At 37.0% G+C, this 25,400-nt stretch overlaps 1 protein-coding gene across 1 annotated transcript in view; it reads right to left on the reverse strand.

Moving 5' to 3' along the window:
* Nucleotides 1-2,316: 2,316 nt before the first annotated feature.
* ZMYM2 (zinc finger MYM-type containing 2) overlaps nucleotides 2,317-25,400 on the reverse strand; it is a 106,826-nt gene continuing 83,742 nt past the window's right edge. The window contains exons 16-25 of the mRNA XM_049782604.1: nucleotides 24,596-24,711; nucleotides 22,503-22,674; nucleotides 21,450-21,575; nucleotides 19,417-19,511; nucleotides 16,992-17,160; nucleotides 16,257-16,408; nucleotides 6,950-7,064; nucleotides 6,100-6,351; nucleotides 5,695-5,815; nucleotides 2,317-3,160 (exon numbers count right to left, since the gene is read on the reverse strand). Of these exons, the coding sequence (XP_049638561.1) occupies nucleotides 2,968-3,160; nucleotides 5,695-5,815; nucleotides 6,100-6,351; nucleotides 6,950-7,064; nucleotides 16,257-16,408; nucleotides 16,992-17,160; nucleotides 19,417-19,511; nucleotides 21,450-21,575; nucleotides 22,503-22,674; nucleotides 24,596-24,711 (1,511 nt within the window). The 3' untranslated portion in view covers nucleotides 2,317-2,967. The remainder of the gene's footprint in view (nucleotides 3,161-5,694; nucleotides 5,816-6,099; nucleotides 6,352-6,949; nucleotides 7,065-16,256; nucleotides 16,409-16,991; nucleotides 17,161-19,416; nucleotides 19,512-21,449; nucleotides 21,576-22,502; nucleotides 22,675-24,595; nucleotides 24,712-25,400) is intronic.

Raw genomic sequence — 25,400 nt, forward strand, 5'->3', positions numbered from 1 at the left:
GGTTACTCCTGGTTCTGTATTCAGGAACCATTTCTGGCAGTGCTTAGGTGACTACTATATTGGATGCCAGGGTTGAAAGCAGGTTGGACACATGCAAGGCAAACACTGTATGCACTATAGCTCCATCCTCAACTTTATTGCTTTTGATATCACCTTTTTTTGGGGGGGGAGGGGGACATGCGCCACACTGGTGACGCTCCTGGCCATACACTTAGACATTGCTCCTGGCTTGGGGAATCATATGGAACTCCAGGAGATCGAATTGCTGTCCGTCTTAGGTCAGCTGCGTGCAAGGCAAATGCCCTACCACTGCCCAACTGCTCCGCCCACGATATCACCTCTTAAGATTTTAAAAAGAGGTGGGAGACCAGAGCAATATAGCACAGTGTATGCATTATTTGCTTTGCATGCAACTGGCTCAGGGATCCTCCTACAGTCCCCCAAGCCTGTCAGAAATAATTTAAGTGCAGAGCTAGGAGCAATCCCTAAGGGCCACTAACTGTAGCCCAAAACCAAAATAAATGAACAAATAAATTTTTAAAGATTAAAAAGATGGTTAGAATAATCTTTTAATCAACAATATGCATTCTCCAAATAAGTTGCCATAGTTTTAGAAAAACGTTAGAGTATGTGAAATCTTATATGTATTTCAAGTAAGTTACCTATTTTCTTCATTCAACAGATAATATGCAATCTTAGTAAATAGAAAAACTGTTACTGACAGTAACCAACAAAGAAAAAAACTTTAGGATAGAAAATATTACTCAAATATATAAACCGAGGTAGGTCATCATAAAGTAATTTTATGCCAAAAAATCCATGTAATTATTGCTTAAATACATAGAAATTACACTTTTAAGATTTTCTAAATCATGACTGAGATGCTTTCTTTTGAATACTAACATTTATCCTGCAGAGAAATAATGTAAGGAATGGCTAGATCTTTCCTTAAGAACACTCATTTCCACCATCTATTAAAAACAAAAAGCAGGGGCGGAAGAGATAGCACAGCAGTAGGGCATTTGACTTGCAGGCTGCCAACTCAGGACAGATGGTGGTCCAATTCCCGGCATCCCATATGGTCCCCTGACCCTGCCATGAGTTAACACCTGAGTGCTGCTGGGAGTGGCAATAAAAAAACTAAACAAAAACAAACAAAAACCACCTGTCAAGGTGTTCGATGATCCTAGAGTCAGAAACAAGGTAACAATATTTAAATACAAATTATGTTTAATTTTTTTCTTGGGTATCAGACCTTGCAGTACTCAGGGCTTACTCCTGGCTGTGTGGGCAGGGATCACTCTTTGTGGGGTTGTTGGTTACCATGTGGTGGTGGGATCAAGCTTGTGTTGTTCGTGTGCAAAGCTAACACACTACCTGCTATACTATTGCTTTGGTCAGCAAATGTTTTCACAAATAGTACTTTTGTTCCATCTTTTAGTAACTTAAGATTCTAAGTAAATTTATTCTAAAAAGTTTGAATGAATAAAGTGCTAGGCAAAGCATAGCGTTTTTAAAATTAATAATTTTAAAGGCAACAACTTAACAATGAATGTGATTTACTTTGAGATATATTTTATACATAAGTTTCTTTTTTCAAATATCTGAAATATAAGAATTGCTACACAGATATCTTAATAATTAAAACGTGATGAAATCTCATTCAAAGTAGCTTGAATTTTTCTATTAAAAGAAATAGTGGTAGATGGGGCTGGGCTGGAGCAATAGTACAGCGGTATGGCCTTGCATGCACCGCAGACAACATAGGATAGGATGGACTCTAGTTCGAATCCTGGCATCCCATATGGTCCCCGAGCCTGCCAGGAGCAACTTCTGAGCACAGAGCCAGGAGTAACTCCTGAGCGCCAGCAGGTGTGACATCCCTCCCCCAAATAGTAGTATAACTAAAAATAATTTTCTCAGAGTATGTTCCAGTCATGTTGAGGGCACGTACAAGAATTACAATAAAATAGTAAAGTTTTAGAGTACTAATTAGATATTGCAGCATGGCCTATATTTTTTGGGAACAGGAAGGGGTAATAGTGAGGAAAGAGAAATCAGATTTCTCTGAATGTTTTTGTGCCAAATATGTAAGTAAGGTTGGCACAGAAAACATTTTTATACTTTCATCAGACATTTTTATAAAGAAATGGTCTTGATTATGTTTTCAATTTATAGGATATCTCTGTATAAATATTTACCTGTGTATATTTATTCCTACACACATACGAGCACACGCTCACACACACATGCACGCGCACACACACACCCAACTGGGATAATGCAGAAAGCCACAAATAAAAAAGGACACTAAGGTTTTAATAATGGGAACAAAAACTTTTGTTTACCGGTATAGATTCACATTACAGTACACCAATATTGACAGCATTCTCGTCTATTTTTGGTACAGAAGATGGTATCTCTCTACATAACCTTGTAAGGCTTCAGAAACTAAAACGTGAAACAAAACAACCCCCCATAACAAAACAAACAAAACCTATTAGTTTACAGTTTATTTTTAAAATTCTGAAAGACACTGCAAGTTCTACACTTTTAGTAGTGCTACCCAAACATAACCATCTATATGGTCAAGAATCCAAAGAGTCCCCTGAATTCAATAGTTTTCAACAGTAGAGTTGTGAAATATGGATGTTTCTTACTACAAGAAAAAAATTATAAATGGCACATTCTCATTCATATTTTGTAATGTAAAAAGTTACAAACATACCTAATTAAATAAATAACAATAAAAAAAGAATTTGAACGTAGTTGTTAAGTATCCTAAAACCACTACATAGAATAATGGCAACTTTCACTCACAGATTATTTACATGGTAATACCCAGTGTGGATACACTGCTACAAAACTCAAAACAGGAGTAAACTTGAAATGTTTTACATAATAAAGATCTAGCAGCATGACTAACTAATGCTGTTTTAATCCGATTCCTTCTGAAATGTTCTTCTCTTAGTCTGTGTCTTCATCCAGTTCATAATTGTCTTTATCATAAATATCTTTTACTAAAAGAACCCGTATGAGCATATTTTCCAAGGTGTTTCGGTCCAGTGAAGTAGAAGTGTACCAGACAGGGCTATCTGCAGTACTAGAGCTCTCTGGTTGCAAATAAAAAACATCCATTCTCTGATTAAGATTCTGTGGACTTGGAAAAAAGAAGAGAGTTTAATTTCACAGTATATAATTTTCTTTTATTCTCTTAAGAGTAAGCCCATTGTCATTTACAATAAATATGGTCAGACATTAAATATCATCACTATATGCTATACTGGAAATAAATGTCTTTAATATTGAAGTATAAAAACCATATTGCATTAAATCCATTATACTATCGACAGAAACATAAATATTATAACACAAACATAATGCTGCCACTTTTACAATTTGTCAACAATAACAAGTATTCCACCTTCAGAGAGTAAAATATGAAAAAGCCTTAAACTGATAAAATATTACTAGCACATAAAAATACAAGTGTAATATTTTTGTTTGGGGACTCTCGTGTGCTTGGGAATTACTCCCATTCTTGACAGTACTTAGGGGGGGAATCATGCGATGCCAAAAATCCAACAGGATTGGCTGCATGAAAGCCATCTTTATCTCTTCAATACTTAAAAGTATTGAACATTATACATCAAAAACTTTTAGTAATAAAAAAACCAACAAGGTAATACTAAAGTAAAGATTTCCAATAGTTACCATCACTAGCATATGCCGAGTAGAGTTGTAGCCAAACAAGGCCATCCCAGACCTTTGTCAGATATAGCAATTAAGTCATAATGGCCTTAGGAGTTCTAAAGAGCTAAACAGTGGCCTTCCTTCACTATCATTTATAAAACTGCTTTAATAAGAAAATGAGTTAATGCTGATTTTTAAATTAGCATGCACATTAAAAATAATGGATAAGCAAAAAAATAATAATCTTTGGTGTAAACACCTCAGTGACTTCAATTTTTTATCATCATCATCATCATCATCATCATCATCAACTGGTATTTGGGCCACACCCAAGGTGTTCAGGGATCATACTTGAAGGAGCCACGAGGATCATAAGTAGTGCTAGAAACTGAATCTGAGTTGGCACTGTACACTCTCTCTTTCCATTCCCTTATAAAATTATTTTTTGGGACCGGCGTGGAGGCGCTAGAGGAAAGGTGCCTGCCTTGCTTGCGCTAGCCTAGGACAGACCTAGGTTCGATCCCCCAGCGTCCCATATGGTCCCTCCAAGCCAGGCGCAATTTCTGAGCTCATAGCCAGGAGTAACCCCTGAGCATCAGTGGGTGTGGCCCAAAAACCAAAAAAAAAAAAAAAAAAAAAAATTTTAACTACCATTGGTAATGTCATTGGTGGTGGTATAATCGAAAGATGTTTTCAACGTTCTTATCTTTTGGATTATAAAAAAAACTATTTTCTTAATATATTTTCAACTCCACCTTTCTACCAAATATACTTTCACAAGCTAAGCAAAATATATTTTAATCATTTTAATACTAAAATTTAAATTTTTCCTGGTTACATCAGGAAATTAAGTAGTCGCACTAGTGACTCTATCCTACGCCTAATGAGATAGTCATAAAGAAAAAAAAAAAAGAAGAAGAAGAAGAAGAAGAAGAAGTCTAAAACATTTATACTATACTATTTTCCCTCTACAGAAAAGGATGTATGTCCTTGCTTTACAAGTCACTGGATTGAATATCATTTCATAGCCAATTTTGGAATCCTTCCTCAGGAACCCCCTCCCATAATTTGAGCTTCCCTGCTATTCTTTCCTTTCCTTAAATGAAGCCTTCTGAATATTGGGGGGAAGGGGCTGATGGTGGGCCCTATTTAAAGAATTAAAATAGTGGTCATGGGACCGGAAAGGTGGCGCTAGAGGTAAGGTGTCTGCCTTGCAAGCGCTAGTGTAGGACGGACCGGACCGCGGTTCGATCCCTGGTGTCCCATATGGTCCCTCCAAGCCAGGGGTGATTTCTGAGCGCATAGCCAGGAGTAACCCCTGAGCGTCAAATGGGTGTGGCCCAAAAACCAAAAATAAAATAAAATAAAATAGTGGTCATAATATATTAGTCATAATAATAATAATTAATAAATATTAATATATTTAATATATTAAATCCAAAAGTATTGAGTATTTTATAAAAAAAAAAAAAAGCTGAGACCAAAAAGTTGTAATTGAATTCATCTGGCTAGTAAATGATGAGACACAGACTGCATGTCTCACCTTCACAGGTATGATGTCTTGGGTACTAGGAAAAAAAAAAGTGGGGCCCAGAATTTATATTTCCAAAAAAGTCATCATTGAGGGCCAGAATGACAGCACCTTAGTGGTGTTCGGCTTGCACTTAGCTGAGTGCAAAGAGTCAGGAAGTTACTGCTGGGTGTGACCCAAAAACAATGACCATCACCCCCCAAAAAAGTGAGAAATATTATTTTCTAAAATTTAAATTTAAAAAAATTGTAATGCTGGGGTTGGAGAGATAGCACAGCGGGTAGGGGGGTAGGGTATTTGCCTTGTGTAAATGCCTGGTTCAATCCTCGGCATCTCATATAGTTTCCCAAGCACCTCCAGGAATGGCCTCTGAGCACTGAGCTAGAAGTATCCCCTGAGCACTGCCAGGCGAGGCCCTAAAACAAAATAATTAACTAAATAAATAAAATTTTAAAGCTATTAACACTTACCTTTTAGACAAGTAGCATTCAAACATTTTAACAGGACATCTAGAGGGATTGGCTGTATTTTCTATTTGTTCAAATAATGGCTCATCATCTTCATGTTTTCTTTTACCAGTAGTAATTTTATCTTAAAAAAATAAAGACTATGTAAGTTTCCTAAGAACTAATCTGAAGAAAATTCACTCCTAGTATCTATTATACCAAAGAATAAAACAAGCTATCTTTCAGAGTTCCAAGCTGTAGCTTCTTGTAATTAACTGTTTTTCAAACAAAACAAAATCAGATGTTTTAATTAGACAATTTGCCTCATGAATATGAAAATAACTATTCTTAGGTTCTTAACTCAGATGGTCTTTAGTAAGGCATGGTTTGGCTAACCCAGTCAGAGATAATCCAAACCCATCACATTACCTTCATTATCTGTTCCACACAAGGAAGACACTTGGTATCGTAGACATGCTTTGTTTTCCATTGTTAACGAATTTTTTTTCCAATGCCTAAATACAGTGCCAAAGGAAAGTCTTAAGTGTTGCTCCACTGTTTTCAGACCAAAATACTTAGTGTTAAAGTAAAACAGGGTATTCAGAAGTGCTACAGGAGAGTGTGATCCTAATTGTTTTATCCTCCAGAGATAATCTTCTTCAACACGAGAGAATATTGACCCTGAAATAGAGATATTTAAAAAGAAATAAAGTTCTCGTTTAACTGTCTGAAATAAAGTAAAGAACAAATCTGTTCCAATCCTCCATTTACACCAGGCCAACTGGATTTAATTTCAGAATTACCTATGCAGTTCTTTAATAATACAGAGGCTAAGGAACACATCAGACTATGGAACTAGTGCCTCTGGAGTAAGGGACTGGATGTTTGCTTCTGTTCTTCCGTAGGACAAGCAGACAAAGATCAGAAAGGAATTTAAATCGGTAGGATTCCTGAAAAATATAGGTGATTTCTATTCACAAACACAATTTCTTCACACATCTAAAGCAGGATTCTTAAGAGATATTTACATCATAATCTCCACTAGAGGGCTTAAGAAATAAACATCCAGTTCCTTAATCCAGAGAAAGTAGGTCATACTTATTTCAAAATTCTTCATAAACATTAGTTACCAACCACATTCTAATTTATTTCTAATCCAACAAAAAGTGACAAGTTTATGAATACTCTCAAATCTTTACTAACTTAATTATGCTCTAAAGCTTCCATCAATAAAACACTAGTAACAATTCAGCAACAATTATATTTAAAAGAGCATTACCATCTGGAAGAATGCTTGGTTGCCAACTTCGGAGTATTTTATTCAACTCTTGTTCAAATGTCTGGTATCCTGGATCAATAAATATGTTGTCTTTTCGATTACTACCACACAAGTACTACAATTAAAAAAAAAATATCTTGAAGGAAATGCTACTATGTATACAGTGACTATGTTTTCTTATACTCTGTATTTAAGAAAAAAGTAAAGTGCATCTTTAAAAAAAAAAAAAGCAACACTAATAAAACACAAAATCAGCTTTATATACTGAGAAAACAATGAGAAACTACCAAAATCATAAATTATAAAACAGTAATGATTTATAAGTAAAAACCCATTAAATCTGGGTTTTAAAAGACTCACAAAATATTTATCTAAAAGTCCAGAATGAAGAACAGGACATTAATTGTCAGTTTGTAAGATAATAAACAGAATACTAAAAAAAATTAATGATTAAAAAATTCTGAAAAGTTAGGAAATAAACTCTTACTCAACAAGTATTAAATATTCTTCAACACTCATTGTTACAAATAGCACTTTTTACACATTAAAGCTTAGTTAAATATATAGTATGGAGGCAGTGGAGACTAATTTATATAATTTGATGTTGTTGTTTTGGGATCACATCTGAAAGTTCTCAGAAAATACTTGAAGGAAACCATGCAAGAGAAATGCCCTACTTGCTATACTATTTCTCCAGCCTCTGTTTTTCAATTTGGGTTCCTAATTTGTGTTTTGGGGCCACCCCCTACGGTGCATAGGAAACCCATATGTCGTGCTGGGAATAGAACCCAGGTCTACTGTGTGCAGTGCCTTCCAAACTGTAATAGCTCTACAGTGTGGGTTCCTAAAACTTCTAAATGAAAAAATGCACATTTTAATCAAACAATCAGAAAAGCAAAATCCTTATATTTAAAACAGCCATTTGTATTTTTTACTCATGGCATATAACACACATTTAAGTGATTTAAATGATCTTTAGCTATGATCTAGCAATAAAGAAAATAATTTCTATGTATATCCAAAACCTGAACAATAACAAGCCAAAACTCCCAATTTAATTCAACTAAACGCAAATCCTAAATGAACTGTCAATACTCAGTCTCTTGGAAAAGGCTTTTTTAGGCAGTACACAATAAGTAAAATGATAATTTATCTTTAATTCACTTTTCAATCACTGTTACGGTAAAGAAGCAATATTAACTAAATTGTATAATTTAATCATTTTTAATCCCCCGCCATTACTAATTGGTATTATTTAATCTGCTCCATTACCAATTGGTTCTAAAACCAATCATGGAAGAAAGTTTACTGGAGAAGCTACCAAGTTCTGTCAAACTTTAGGAAGTAATCCTGAAGAAAATTCCTTGACAAGACAAACATTTTTAAACAATGACCATCATCACTTTTTTTTTTCTTTTTTAAATAATTATTTAAGCCCCGGCTACAAACATGTTCATGATTGGGATTCAGCCATAAAATGCATAGCCCCCTTCATCAGTGCAACTTTTGTTGTTGTTATTTTGGGATCATACACTGTGATGTTCAGTGTTTACTTCTGGCTCTGCACTCAAAAATTATTCCTGGAGGTACTTGGAGAACCATATGGGATATCAGAATTGAACCTGGTTCAGCCACACCAAGGAAAATGCCCTACCCACTGTGCTACTGCACCAGAATGGAAAGGGGCAAGCAAAGAGACATACAGACATGCAAGCAAGATAAACATGATCGGGCCGGGCGGTGGCGCTGGAGGTAAGGTGCCTGCCTTGCCTGCGCTAGCCTAGGACGGACCGCGGTTGGATCCCCCGACGTCCCATATGGTCCCCCAAGAAGCCAGGAGCAACTTCTGAGCACATAGCCAGGAGTAACCCCTGAGCGTCACAGGGTGTGGCCCAAAAACCAAAAAAAAAAGATAAACATGATCAAGGGAGAACACCAGCTTGAAGAAAAAGTCAATACTTTAGTATGTTTGTTTCATGTATCAAGAACTTAAATCATGGCCCGGAGAGATAGCACAGCGGTGTTTGCCTTGCAAGCAGCCGATCCAGGACCAAAGGTGGTTGGTTCGAGTCCCGGTGTCCCATATGGTCCCCCGTGCCTGCCAGGAGCTATTTCTGAGCAGACAGCCAGGAGTAACCCCTGAGCACTGCCGGGTGTGGCCCCCCCCCCAAAAAAAAAAAACTTAAATCATGTAAATTCAGTTTACTGTTTTCTTAATTTTTGGATTAGAGTTCAAACTCTTAAATGCCTCTAGGTAAGAAACATAGCATGTAAAAAAACAAACATTTATAATGGAATATGTACATAAATTTAAAAAAAAAGCCTAAAATACAAAAGATACAAGAGATAATACAAAAGATAATACAAAGATACTTTCCTTGCATGAGTCTCCCAAGCACACTGCCAGGAGTAATTCCTGAGCATACCTGGGTGTGGTCACTGGCACCCCCTACTAACAAACCAAAAAATAAACTAAAAAAAAAAAAACTCAAAAGGGTTAACAGGGTTCATGGACTGACCTCTAAGCACAATAAACTGCTGCCCTGCTTTAAAAAAAAAAAAAAGTGTCACTGACAGAACTTTACAAGAAAAAAACATCTAATCCCATCAAAAAATGGGGAGAAGAAATGAACAGACACTTTGACAAAGAAGAAATACAAATGGCCAAAAGACACATGAAAAAATGCTCCACATCACTAATCATCAGGGAGATGCAAATCAAAACAACTATGGGGTCCCACCTCACACCACAGAGAATGGCACACATCACAAAGAATGAGAATAAACAGTGTTGGCAGGGATGTGGAGAGAAAGGAACTCTTATCCACTGCTGGTGGGAATGCCGTCTAGTTCAACCTTTATGGAAAGCAATATGGAGATTCCTCCAAAAACTGGAAATCGAGCTCCCATATGATCCAGCTATACCACTCCTAGGAATATACCCTAGGAACACAAAAATACAATACAAAACCCCCTTCCTTACACCTATATTCATTGCAGCACTATTTACCATAGCAAGACTCTGGAAACAACCAAGATGCCCTTCAACAGATGAATGGCTAAAGAAACTGTGGTACATATACACAATGGAATATTATGCAGCTGTCAGGAGAGATGAAGTCATGAAATTTTCCTATACATGGATGTACACGGAATCTATTATGCTGAGTGAAATAAGTCAGAGAGAGAGAGAGCAAAACGCAGAATGGTCTCACTCATCTATGGGTTTTAAGAAAAATGAAAGACATTCTTGTAATAATCATTTTCAGACACAAAAGAGAAAAGAGCTGGAAGTTACAGCTTACCTCAGGAAGCTCACCACAAAGAGTGATGAGTTTAGTTAGAGAAATAACTACATTTGAACTGTCCTATTAATGAGAATGTATGAGGGAAATGGAAAGCCTGTCTAGAGTACAGGCGGGGGTCGGGTGGGGAGGAGGGAGATTTGGGACATTGGTGATGGGAATGTTGCACTGGTGATGGGTGGTGTTCTTAAAAGAAAAAAAAGAGTGTTAACAAAACCCCCCCAAAAGGCTGGAGAAATAATACAGTGCATATGGCTAACTTGGGTTTGATCCCCTGGTCCCCCCAAGCTTTTCCAGGATTCCTGAGTGCAAGGTCAGAAAGAAGTCCTGAGTACCACGACTGTATCCCCAAAACAAAATGCAAACCAAAAGAACTGATAGACATAGGAGTGGCAAATCACAAAAATGTTCTCCCAAATGACCAATGAAGATCCTCAATCTTCTTAGACTGCATCTGGTGGTATCTTTTAAAATTAAGATAAACAGCGGCCAGAGAGATAGCATGGAGATAAGACATTTGCCTTGCACGCAGAAGGTTGATGGTACAAATCTCGACATCCCGTGGTCCCCTGAGTCTGTCAGGAGTGATTTCTGAGCATAGAGCCAGAAGTAACCCCAAAAAACAAAACAAAACAAACAAACAAAAAAACGCAAACAAACAAAAAATTTAAGAAAAATACCTTGATCCCTTTAAGGAATCTTACCTCAGAAAATTTGTGTAGTAGGATAGGTGTAGAAAACATAGAAATATAAACATCTAAACAGTATTTTTGTTTGTTCGTTTTGTATGGGAGCCACTCTCAGTGGTATTCAGAGGGTATTCCAAGGTGTTTTTTTTTTTACCAATTCAGTAGTAAAATTTTATAAAATTAAAGAAATACGCTGCTCAGCTATACTCAGGCTTTCACTGGCAATTTCATACAGTCTACATTTTGCAAACCGCTCGGGGGCTAGTGCCCCCGCGTGAACATATGCTTCTCCCAACCATCAGTATCCCAGATTTACCCTTCTTAACTTCAGTAACACATAGTTCTAATCTCTGACTTAAGACATACAGTAGATATAACAAATCCCAGAACTATTTAGAAGGACACAAATTGAACACATATTGAACACATATATCTTTTGAATATTTTATAGGTATTTTCTTTAACTGATGTAACTCTCTATATATTCTTCTACCATGATGTTTCTATCCACTTTTCATCTTGTCTTTTCTTTGTAAGCTGTTAAGTAAGGATTGTTGTTGGAACTGTCCCTCAGTTTGATGCCTATGATTGAACTATGTCATGGAAATTGCTGGTCTTGCTCCTATTGCCTCCAGATGCACCAATAACGCTTCATGGCATTGATCCTTGTTTGCATAGACACATTAAAATGGGAAAACACCATACATACAGATAAGTTCTTATCTAATAAATCTCAGTACAATGTACCCTACACCCCGAACATTGATATAATGACCTGGCACAGGCCTCAGAAGAATGGGCATCCTCCATTCATGCCGGAACCAGGCAAGCTATTTACGAAACATCCAAGGTCTTTTATAGCAACAGCTGGAAGCAGTCCTCTACCAGGAAAGACTCTACCAAGGGTCTGACATCGACCTCCTAAAAGAGACTTCCGTTTACACTGAGAAGACTTGACAACAACAATGACCTGCTCTACAGGACATGGTTCTCTCTAGTGCCCCTTAAGTGTGAGGTGAAACGAGAGGATGCTCTGCACCATCCTGACTACAATATGGGATATGCAGACTCCAGGATCTTTAATACAGAAGCATGATACCAACAACAGAGACTATGTGAGGAATGGAGGTGTATTGCCACTACAGACGATGACTTGAATTGGACAAACTAGTTTGCCTGGAGCCTAGAGTCAGTCCTGTGCCAGGAAACTTCAGGGGTAGGGTCTCCTTGTTAAATACAAGACCATAATTTGTCTTTCCATGTCCCTTATGTTTTGGTGGGCCTATGCAAACAAATGCCACTTTAATACCGTTTTTTTACTATGTTCCCTTGACTCCAATCCTTAAGAAAAACAACCCACTAAAACCTTTGAGGTTAACTTAAACTAGTAAGCATGTGCATGGAACTAGAGAAATGTACTTTGCCCTCAATGTTTAAGGAGTTACATAAGTCTAATGTCTTTAGATTATATTGTGTGCTGCTAAGAAATAGTATGTACTACAACTGGGGATTTGAGGGACAAAGTAATTGTATTGTACATGGGTTCAGTTTTGTTTTTCTTAATTTTCTTTGGCTGAAAGTTCAAGGCTGGGACTACCGAGAATTCTGTTTATGGGTGATTGGGCTTCCACTGTAACTTTACCCTGTCCTCTTTCTTTGCATCTTTGTTGTCATAATTAAAATAAAAAAAATAAAAAAAAAGAACTGAGTATAAAAAAAAAGAAATACACATAATTATAAAAATATGTTAAAGCATGAGATATTATATATTATTTTAAAATTATTTAAATATTAATAATAGCCACCATTCATTATGCATTCAGGAAAAAAACCCAGCAATTTTCCTTTTTGGGGGGAGAAAATGGTGGTCACAAGTGTCTGAATAGGAGCAGAGAACTAAAAGTTATTTGATGGGTATGAAAATAAAAGTTCAATTCCAAGCGGATATGGTCCCCTGAGTACTGCCAGGAATAATTCCTAAGTGCAGAGATAGGAGGACCCCTGAGCACAGCTGAGTGTTATCCGAAAAAAACAAAAAACAAAAAACAAAAAAAAAACACAAAGTTAAGGGTTGGAGAGACTGTACAGGGTAAAGAGCTTGTCTTGCAAACAGCCAACTTCAGTTTAATCCCTAGTAATGCATTAGATTTCCTGAGCACTGCCAAGAGGGACCCCTGAGCCAGAAGTAAGCCCTAAATACAACATAACCAGCAATTCTACTTCTTGGTATCTACCCCAAATCAGACAATTATTAATTTGTAAAGATATATGTTCACTGTAGTACTATTCAGTATTATTGTAAGTATTATTATTATTATTATTATTATTATTATATTGTCAGGACGTAAAAACAATCTAAATGTCCAACAACAGATGAATCCAAAAGTTCTAGTATATATAATATACAATGAATTACCCAGCTGGCTGCAGCAGGAATGGAACTGAAGGGTACTGTGTTAAGCGGCCCTCCACCTCCCGGCCCAAAAAAAGCGAGACAGAAAACAAATACCAAATGTTTAATCTGTAAAGTCATAACATCATCCAAATGCAAACAATGCAGCTAGCGCGGCACTAGAAATAAACTAAGATCCTGTTCCTTTCGCTCTTAGAAATATTTTTTCGAGCCGGGAGAGAGCACAGCGGCGTTTGCCTTGCAAGCTGCTGATCCAGGACCAAAGGTGGTTGGTTCGAATCCCGGTGTCCCATATGGTCCCCCGTGCCTGCCAGGAGCTATTTCTGAGAAGACAGCCAGGAGTAACCCCTGAGCACCGCCGGGTGTGGCCCAAAAATAAAATAAAATAAAAAAAAAGAAAAAAAAAAAAAAAAAGAAATATTTTTTCTTTTTTTTTGTTTGTTTTTCAGGCCACACCCGTTTGATGCTCAGGGGTTACTCTTGGCTAAGCGCTCAGAAATTGCCCCTGGCTTGGGGGGACCATATGGGATGCTGGGGATCGAACCGCGCTTGCAAGGCAGACACCTTACCTCTAGCGCCACCTCACCAGCCCCAGAAATATTTTTTATGTAGTTAACAACTCATTCTGGAGCTACAGAACTAAAATGCTTTTACCTACACCTGATACTTTCCAAATGCTAACACCACATATTATTGGAAGTAAAAGGAGAAAACAGAGAGATCTACAAATCCTGGACCAGAACATAAGCAGAGGATATTCCTGACTCTATTCAGGGGACAATACCTGGTACGAGGAATGAAAACAGGATCAGTCATAGGCAAGACTTAATTTGTTTTATTTTACAGAGAAAAACACGGTATTTATAAAACTATAAAATCTCACTTCCTAAAATGGTCTAGGGAAGACCTAGTCAACTTCTTCAGAAACATATAGTTTTTAGAAACCCATATAGATATTCTATATGAGTTCTACAGTTAATATTTCTATGACTGATCACAAAGAATAATAAAGACAATAGTTTCATGTAAGTTAAATTCAAGCATGATTTTTTTTATATAATTAAGCTTTCTGAAAAACTAAAAGAAAAACTTTTCAGTACTTTTATCTTTTTGGGGGGAGGGGCCACACCTGGTGACTTTCAGGGGTTACTCCTGGCTAGACGCTCAGAAATCGCTCCAGGTTTGGAGGACCAGATCGAACACCGGGATTTAAATCATTGTCCATCCTGGATTGGCTGCATGCAAGGGAAAACGCGCTACTGATGTGCTATCGCTCTGTCCCCATTTTCAGTGCTTTTTCTAAATAGAGGACCCATTATACCACCTAAATATATAACTGAAAAGTACATGCAATTCTACCAAAGAAAAGTAAAGAAATACAGCTTACTAAATTGTTTTTAATGCAAAATTATGGCCTTTGAATATATAATAATTTGCAGCATGAACTACCTTACCACTGCTGATTAGACCATCTTAGACAAATTCATATCATAAAGAATTAAAGTCCAGTATAAAGTAAAATAATTTACAATTTTTGTAATTTATTTACTGTCACCATCTCTTAGTAGCTTAACATATAATTTATGGCAAACAATTACATAAATTACATAAAAGATCTCCTATTACTTGCCACATTAAAAAAAAATATATATATATATGGGGCCGGAGAGATAGCATGGAGGTAAGGCGTTTGCCTCTCATGCAGAAGGTCATCGGTTCGAATCCCGGCATCCCATATGGTCCCCCGTGCTTGCCAGGAGCGACTTCTGAGCGTGGAGCCAGGAGTAACCCCTGAGCACTGCCGGGTGAGACCCAAAAACCAAAAAAAAAAAAAAAAAAAAAAATATATATATAAGAAGCAGGAGTAATAGTACAGCAGGTAGGGCATTTATTTGCTTTGCAGTCGACCCAGGTTTGATCCCCAATATCCCATATGGTCTCCCAAGGCTTCCCAGAATGATTTCTCAGTGCAAAGCCAGGAATAACCCCTGAGGGCTGCCAACTGTGGCCAAAAACAAAAACAAACAAAAACTAAATATTCACACATATAGGATCCTTTCTGACCTCTGGATTCTAATTTGTAGAATTTCTCTAGGCCTAGATGGCATTACCTAAAACTGATCTTAAGGTAATTATTCACTCAATTCACAGACATAAATTTGAAAATTATTTAAAACAACAAATAATGATCTTTTATAAGATGATTATGTAGGAGTGAGAGGTTATACTATTTAACAAGTTAGAAACAGAATTATTTGTATTTTTATGTTTACATAAAAACCAGTATGGATCTATATGTACGTACACATACACCATAACTCATAAAGGTAATTCATTTATTTGCTATTTTGAGGGAATGATATCGTCATGATTATCAAATACATGGCAGCAAATATACAACCTTTTTAGATCTGCCTGTTACAAAAAATATGAGTTGAGTGTTTGTCTTTAACTTACTTTTCAATATTAAGCTCATTTTGGATGTGGTGAAGTTTTAAGAGAACTTGGGAGTTTAAAGGAATATATTCTTTTGTAGCAAAAACACCGACAATCAATTAAAAAATATTTTAGAATATTCTAAAGTTTTCAAAAGATATTCCATTCTTTGTCTTGTTAGGCAATGATCAGGCTCTATAATGCTAAGCTTAATATTCTCAGAGCATTTTTCCTCTCTAAAAACTATCCTATCAGGCTTGAGTGACATTACAGTAGGTTAGTATGCATGCATCAACCTGGGTTTGATCCCTGCCACCCCATATGGTGCCCCAAGGCACTGTAGGAATAATCATAAGCACCACCAGATGTGACTCAAAACAAAACAAAATCACATCATCACAAGTATTGTTAATAATAATAATAATAATATATATATATTCAAATGTGGCCATCAAATTACTAACCTCCTGTATTCCAAGACAAAGATAATAGATGCTGTCAGGTGCATAATTCTCTCCATTTGGTCTTCGAATTTCATTGACAAAATGAGCTAATCCATAGTTAAGCTCAGCTGTGGTGTGAGCAAGTAGATCCTCTTTTAACTTTACTGATTTAGCTAAACAAAAATAAGATGAAAAATTAGTAATATTGTTACTGATACAGGGATTAAGAAATCATCTAAATTTTACTAAAAAATAAAATTAAAATAAATAAAAAAGTAAAATAAAGGAGTGCCAGCGCAATAACAGCGGATACGGTATTTGCCTTGCACAAAGTTAACCTAGCCATCATATATGGTCCCCGAGCCTGCCAAGTAGCAATTTCTGAGCACAAAGCCATGCTGCTAGGCGTGGCTCAAAAACAAAAATAAAACTAAAAGGAAAAGAAATCTACATTGAAATTTATTTAAAATAGTTGATCTCTGGGGGGGGGGGGGGGGATTGGCCACACTTGGCTACTCCTGGCTCTGTGTTCAAGAATTACTAGTGGTGGGTTTCCAGGACCATATGGGGTGCTTACGATTGAACCTGAGTCAACCACATTCGAGGCAAGAGCTCTACTCAGCTTCAAAGTGTTTTAAACAGCTTTTAAAGTTTTCTTTATTTTTTTAAACAAATCTTAATAAATCTTGACTTTCCCCCCCCAATAAACCTTGACTTTTAAATTTAATGTACGGCAACAAAAATCAGAATACTTACAGGATTTTAGTTCATCTAACACCAGAAGATCTTCATCAAGTTGCCTAGTTTTGACCCAGTGTTTCCAAGCATTTACACCATATGTGTACTTGAAAGGAAAGCTGCATTCTGAATTATCAGAACTATCATCATGAGACTGGTATCCTGATACAGCTTTTCTCTTGGCTCCCTACCAGTAAAAAACGACGTAAATTCTTTTTTGGCAAAATCAATTACTATTTCAAGACAATGTATACCATTTCCCAACAAAAGCAAATTAAAAAATATATATATTTCATGCTTAAATTGACTGGTAGTCTTGAATTAGAGAACAGTTACATTATAGCATGACTTGAAATGCATATACAGGAATATCATATTTCTATATAAATCACTTTGTATAAAAATTTTTAAACTTGATTGATTGGTTTTTGGGCCACACCCAGTGGCACTCAGGGGCCACTCCAGGCTCTGCACTCACAAATCATCTCCAGCAGGCTAGGCGACCATATGGGATGCCGGGAATTGAACCAGGTCCCTTCCTGGGTCAGCCGCATACAATGCAAGTGCCCCACTGCTGAGTTATCTATCTCTCTAGCCCCACTTTGAGCAAAATTTTAAATTGTGAAAACCACTAATAAGAAAAATAAATGACTTAAGAACTTTCAATGACACTTAAATTTATTCTTCTAGAAAAATACCACTCAACAACTCGTTCTAATTTTGTTTTTTTTTTTTTTTTTTTTTTTTTGGTTTTTGGGCCACATGCTCAGGGGTTACTCCTGGCTATGTGCTCAGAAGTTGCCCTGGCTTGGGGGACCATATGGGACACCGGGGGATCGAACCGCGGTCCGTCCAAGGCTAGCGCAGGCAAGGCAGGCACCTTACCTTTAGCGCCACCGCCCGGCCCCTCTAATTTTGTTTTTAATGACACTGATTCCTGTGCAAAATGTTTCTATAGGGGCCGGAGGGGTGACACAAGCAATAGGATGTTTGCTTTGCATGCGCTAACCTAGGATGGACCACAGCTTGATCCCCTGGCGTCCCATATAGTCCCCCAAGCCAGGAACGATATCTGAGTGCATAGCCAGGAGTAACCCTATTGTCACCGGTGTGGCCCAACCCCCCCAAAAGTTTTATAGAATCCAATTAACTTTTCTTTTTGCTACTTGTATTTCTGATGTTGTATCTAAAAAATACTACCAAAATTAAGCTCAAAAATACTTGGGCCTTCTAAGGTTTTCGTATTTTTACTTCATTTTGTGTAGTGTCAGTGTAAGTCCAATTTCATTTTATTACAAATAATCATTTCTTTTTCAGTTTGGGGGGAAATTGATGCAAGTAATTTTTCCCCTCTTTTTTGTTTTGGGGCCACACTTAGCAGTTTTCAGAGGTTACTCCTAGTTCCAAACTCAGACTTATTTGGGGGACCATATGGGGTGCTAAGAATTGAACCCACATCAGGCACATGCAAGGCAAACACACTACCCACTGTAAAATGCATCCTGAAAGCCACTTTTGAGAAGAATTAACTCTGATCTGCATTTATGCTGGAAACCAGAGCACACAGAAAATTGTTAATACATTAAACAATTATATTTGTTTATTTGAGTTTGATCTACCTCCATTATCAAACTATCCAAGAAGATTTCTCTGTGATGGCATACTTGAAAAAGATCAGATATAATAAACTGTGTACCTTAATTTTATTAATTTCTTTGTCTCACCTAATATAGTCATGAAAAAAACAAGTTCTTGAAAATAACCCCAATTCTTAGAAGATATTTGTTATTTACTTTTTTGGAACAACATTTCATCCATTTATCTACATCAATCTTTTTTTTTTGTTTTTGTTTTTGAGCCACACCCGGTAACGCTCAGGGGTTACTCCTGGCTATGTGCTCAGAAGTTGCTCGTGGCTTGGGGGACCATATGGGACACCGGGGGATCGAACCTCGGTCCATCCAAGGCTAGCGCAGGCAAGGCAGGCACCTTACCTTTAGCAACTAAGAGGTGCACCAATAATATTTTTTACTCTATATAAAACAACTGAATGACAATTTTATTACTTACAAATACTTTTTCTTAAAAGTCTTCTTAAATTCAAAAAACAAAATATTTATTAATACTCTAAAGGTATAACCTGAAGATCACTATATTCTTATTCTATCTACCTATATAGAAATATTTCTAGGAGCCAGAGAGATTAGCACAGCAGTGGGGCATTTGCCTTGAATGCGGCCGACCCGGGAGGGACCTGGTTCAATTTCCTGGCATCCCAGGTGGTCTCCCAGTCTGCCAGGGGTGATTTCTGAGTGCAGAACCAGGAGTTACCCCTTAGCACCTCTGGGTATGGCCCAAAAACCAATCAATCAATAAATAAAGTTAAAAATAAAAATTTCTAGACAGAGAACTATGTGAATGCAAAAAGACTTAAATTTTATACCTTTTTTTTAGATCTGGGTCTAGGTTGTTCCTCATACTCTTCTCCAAAAACAGGGGGTAATAAAAATTCATTTTCCATATCAAGCTCCTCAGCAGCTATCAATTAAACCAAAATATTTTTATTTAAAAACAAATTGCATAGGCTTATAACACAGCTTAGCTAATATAAACACAAAAACTAATCACAACTTTTTGTAAAATAAAAAAAAATAATAATAATAAAGGGGAATGTATATGGGGATAACCTGTGCCTGTGTGGAGGCAATAATTTTTCAAATCAACATGTTTTATTAAACCCTGCCTAGACTCTTAATAGCATATATATATATATATATATATATATATATATATATATATATATATATATATATATATAAAAAGAGCCCTGGGAATTAATAGATGGGTTATGCACCTGACCAGAATTCGATCACTGGCTCCATCCACATGGCCTCCTAAACACTGCCAGATTGCAGCCCTGGAGGTCACTTGGGACTATCAAGTATTGTCCTGAAGGTCACTGAGCACTGTGTCCTGGGCCTTTCAAGAGTTTGATGTCCTGGACCAATTAAGAGTTTGACCCAGTATTACCAAGAATGGACTCAGGTTCCCTTAGCAGTGCTCGGGAAGCTACCCAAAATAATAAAATAAAATTATGTAAAATGAGTATCAACAAGACTATTTTACAAAAATACCTGAGAATTACTATTAGAATTTAAATCAAAAAAAAAAAAATTTAAATCAGAGGCCAGAGAGATAGCATGGAGGTAGGTACACATTTGCCTTTCATGCAGAAGGTTATTGGTTCGAATCCTGACATCCCATATGGTCCCCCGAACCTGCCAAGAGCGATTTCTGAGCCTAAAGCCAGGAGTAACCCCTGAGTGCTGCTGGGTGTGACCCAAAAAACAAAAAACCAAAACCAAAAACCAAACCAAAACAAACAAACAAACAAAAAAAAAAAAAACCAAAACCAAAAACCAAAAAACTAAATGGTGTGATAAAAACTAGCCATTGGGGGCCGGGCGGTGGCGCTAGAGGTAAGGTGCCTGCCTTGCCTGCCTGCGCTAGCCTGGACAGACCACGGTTCGATCCCCTGGCGTCCCATATGGTCCCCAAGCCAGGAGCAACTTCTGAGCGCATAGCCAGGAGTAACCCCTGAGCGTCAACGGGTGTGGCCCAAAAAAACCAAAAAAAAAAAAAAACAAAAAAAAAAAACTAGCCATTGATAGAATTTTTAAATAATGAAAGGTAGGGTACACCTCTTTTACAACAAAAGATCTAAAAGCAAATTTGTCATATTGAAGGTGAACTTAATTTTGCAAAAGATCTTAAGAAAAATACAACCAATATTTTAATTTAATATTTTTAAAAGACACAACTCTTGATTACTCTGGGGTCACATCAACTGTTTATAAAGACTTACTCCTAGCTCAATGATCAGGATCACTCCTGGTAGGGTTTGACCTTATGAGATACCAGGATAGGACAGATTGGTCAAGTACATGACAAGTATATTAGCCTCTCAGCCCTCAAAGACACTTATCTTGGGAATCCTGTTTAGAAGACACCCATCTCATACCATGAGAGATTTTCTACCCTTTCTCCTTTTTTTCTTACTTAAATAAAATCTTTTCTGAAGGGAAGCAAGCTTTATTGATTTTTCTATTTTTAAATTTTGTCTACAGTACCTTGATAAATGTTGGGTTTGGGGAAACCTAGGATGCTCAGGATTTACACTTAGCAGTACACAGGGGATCATATTTAGTGACAAGGATCAATCAAAACTTTGGTCTGTCTAATAGGTGCAAACCAAGTACCTTTACTGGCTGTACTCTCTCCAATGACTACACTTTCACCATATACCTCATTTTAGAAGTTAATCATTATTTTATGTTAGTAAGAAGGTAAAAGTACATATGAACCATAAAGACAATGATACAAACTCAAATTTTTAACCATAAACATAGTTGTAATTCCATAATTCCCTAAAATACAGTTCATACTTAAAGAATAAAATAGCAGTTTATTGAATACCTCTGGGAAAATCTATTTCGATATCTAAATCTGGTTCATATGGCACATCAGGCATGTTGGACTGTGTCTCTGGGTCAGAGTTCTTCAGCAGATCTGAGTCAATTATGTCTGTATCAATAATTACACCTGTAATCAATTCATAATATTAGAAATCAAAACATAAAATCTCAGAAATATATTTAATTGAGCAAAAGTAAATAATTTCTTTGTAAATGAAGAGTAAGAATATTTACCGATTTGCCGGCGTATAAGACGACTGGGCATATAAGGCGACCCCCTAATTTTGCAGTTAAAACATAGGTTTAGGCCTATATTCGCTGTATCAGACAGAACATTCCTGTGCTGCAACTGTATGTACCACAGTGAGCCAATCACAACAAGCAAAGGTTCAAAGGTTCTACTGTAATAGACTTCCTCTCTGACTCTGGCCAATCTGAGCAGGTTTTTTACAGTGTAGATTTGGGTCCAGAACATTGTCTAATTTGCATGCATAAAAAGCCTGCTTGGATTGGCTGAGTTAGAGAGGCAGTCCAAGCAGACTGGCAGTGATTGGTGCAGGATCGAGTTGGAAAATTCGTTTTGTGGCAATCAATATTCAGACAATTTTCGTTTAGCGGCATATTGAAACATTTTTCGGGATATACTCGGCATATAAGACCCCCGATTTTCAGTTGACTTTTTTTTTTGTTTGTTTCAAAAGTCGTCTTATACGCCGGAAAATACGGTAGAATAATAGGCCTCAAAAAGACATCTTGAGATGTATCAACTTTACAATTAAGAAAACTAATATACTAACTTCAGTCTAGATATTTTTAACTGTTTCTATTCAAAATCTAATTTGCAAACTTTTATAGTAAAGCATCTGATATGCAGAGTATTTTTAAAAGTACTACCTTCTCAAATACTAATGAGAGTACATAATAGAAAATACATGTTGTTTTGAAATGGTTCCCTATCAAGTTGAATGACAATTACCATTCCCTGTGACAAACTAGAATTCTTATTAAAAACAAGAATATACTTATTCACAAGGGGTAATATATTGCAGCTCACTGTTTATGTTGGAAGTTTCTGTTTTCCCATCATCTTCAGTCATTATATCTGTCATTGTAAGTAACTCTGAATCAAGGGGATCAGAAGAAACTTTGCTTTTTAGCTCCTCAACTGCTGCGGAAATCTTCTCACTACTGTCCAAAGGGGCAGGCAGAAAAACAGGAACTGGCACCTATTTAACCAAAGTAATTACTGTTACCATTTACTTAATATTCTAAGGCATTTCCACATGAAAAATTATTTTGCAAAGTAAATCAACTTTATAACCAACTACAATCAACTTTATAATCCCATACTAGATTTAAATAAAATACAAAGTAGGGGCCGGAGCGATAGCGCAGCAGTAGGGCTTTTGCCTTGCATGCGGCTGACCCAGAACAGATCTCAGTTTGATGCCCAGCATCCCCCAAGACAGGAGCGATTTCTGAGAGCAGAACTAGAAGTAACTCCTGAGCATCACTGGGTGTGGCTCAAAAACCAAAAATAAATAAATAAATAAATAGAATAAACAACTAAAACCACAAAGCAGAACTGCACATAAAAACTATGATACACAAAAAAGATCATATAAAAGCAGCTATGTTTTTTTTAATTGGTGGGGGGGGGGGGATTGGGTCACACCCAGCAGCGCTCTGGGGTTACTCCTGGCTCTGAGCTCAGAAATCGCCGGAGAGATAGCATGGAGGTATGGCATTTATTTGAATTTCATTTAGGTTGGTGGTTCAAATCCTGGAACCCCATATGGTTCCTAAGCCTGCCAGGAGCCGATTTCTGAGCCTAGAGCCAGGAGTAACCCCTGAGCGCTGCTGGGTGTAAACCAAAAACAAAACAAAACAGAAATCGCCCCTGGCAGGAACAGGGGACCATATAAGATGCAGGGATTTGAAGCACAGTCCATTCTAGGTTGGCTGCAAGCAGCTAAGTTTTAAAACAAAAATACAAACAATCTAATTTTTTTTTTTAACAATTTAATTTTAAGGTATTTCTGTTCCACATAGAACTATGACAATGATATCCTGATATAGTACCTAACTGTTGTGGCTAACAATAGTATTTTACATTAAAAACTATTGTTTGTTGTTGGGTGTTTTAGTTTCTGGTTGTTTTTTTTGGGGGGTGGGGGGTTGTTGGGTTACACTTAGCAATGTTCATTACTATTGGTTCCACACACAGGAATTACTCCTAGCAGTGTTCAAAGGAACCAGATGGGATATGCTAGGCATCATACCCAGGTTGGTCTTCATGCAACACAAGTGTCCAGCTGTACTATCTCTCTAGTCTCAATGTTTCAGTTCTATACGTTACTGCTTATTAAGTACAGTATCTTTTTGTACCATATGAAGTACTTTTCCGGGGCCAGTGAGGTGGCACTAGAGGCAAGGTGTCTGCCTTGCAAGCGCTAGCCAAGGAAGGACTGCGGTTCGATCCCCGCGTCCCATAAGGTCCCCCCAAGCCAGGGGCGATTTCTGAGCACTTAGCCAGGAGTGACCCCTAAGCATTGAACGGGTATGGCCCAAAACAAAACAAAACAAAACAAAAAAAAAAAAAAAAAAAAAAAAAAAAGAAGTACTTTCCCCCCCAAGAAAGTGCAACTTATATAGCAAGTACCACCTGGAGCTGAAACCTAAGTCCAGGGAATAAAAGCATCTAAAAACTATATGTGTATTATGGTCAGGTGCATCTTATAGAGTGAAAATACGGTATTTCTTTTTCTTTTTGGGCCACATCCCAGTGTTCAGGGATCACTCCTCAAGGTACTTGAGGTACCATATGGGGTGCCAATAATCAACCCAGGTCTGCCACTTGCAAGGCAAGAACTTTACCATCTGTGTTACCACAGACCCATAAAAAATATTTATAAAGTGAACTAAAACATAAAACATAGTATGCTAAATATTATTCACTAGTATGAACACATCTGATTAAACAGAAAGCAATCTTTACAAGAGAGTTCATCAAACCTAAGTTAAAGAAGAAAGGCTACATTTCAACCCTCCACTTTACTGGTAGTAAAGGTATGTAATTGTAACAATGTTCTCTCATCTATGCCTAATAAATTTCAAAATAGAATAAAAACTTAAAACCTGACTTACAGGAACGGGAACTGTCGTAGGAACAGGAATATTCTGACTGTACATATGCATAGGTACTGGGATATACACAGGCACAGGGATAGGCACTGGAACATATTCTGTCTTCCAATTATCATCTAAAAATCACAGTGTTAAAGGAGTAACATTAATTAGAACATATAGCTTGCTTGGTATTAAAAATGATTTGTTAACAGAAACGTTAAGTGCTTTAGTAGCCATTTAAAAGAAATTCCTGGTTTGCACTAGGAAAATATGAATAACATAAACTGACTATAATAGCTGTTAAATAGAGCAAAAAGAATTCTGTTTGTTTTTGAGTCAAATCCTGAAGTACTCAGGAACCCTTAACACCAGTTACAGGGATAGAAGCAAGTACTCCAGCACAGGTAACATGCACTATAATTTACTCAGACACACAAATAGAATTTCTTTGATAAATATTCTTTAAGATCATTCTAAAGATGAAGAAATAAATAGTAGAGGTTAGGAGCTTGTCTTATATCCCAGCAACCCCAGTTCAAATACCTAGTGCCACAGATGTTCCCCCAAGAACCACCAACAGTCACTCATGAACACAAAACCAAGAGCACTACCCCGTGCACTGCCGAGTTTAGCCTACCTTTCCCCTAAAATTAATTTAAAAAATGAAAACATTCAATAGGCACAGACATTCTCCTATATACAATCCCAGTCTCCACAAGTTTGATAAAATTAGAACACAGGTAAATATTTAAAATGGAGGGAGTAACCAAAAATAAAATAAAATTGAGGGAAACTTATCTAATAAGGAAGTATTCTACTATCT

Source organism: Suncus etruscus, chromosome 10, assembly GCF_024139225.1.
Source record: "Suncus etruscus isolate mSunEtr1 chromosome 10, mSunEtr1.pri.cur, whole genome shotgun sequence".
NCBI lineage: Eukaryota > Metazoa > Chordata > Mammalia > Eulipotyphla > Soricidae > Suncus > Suncus etruscus.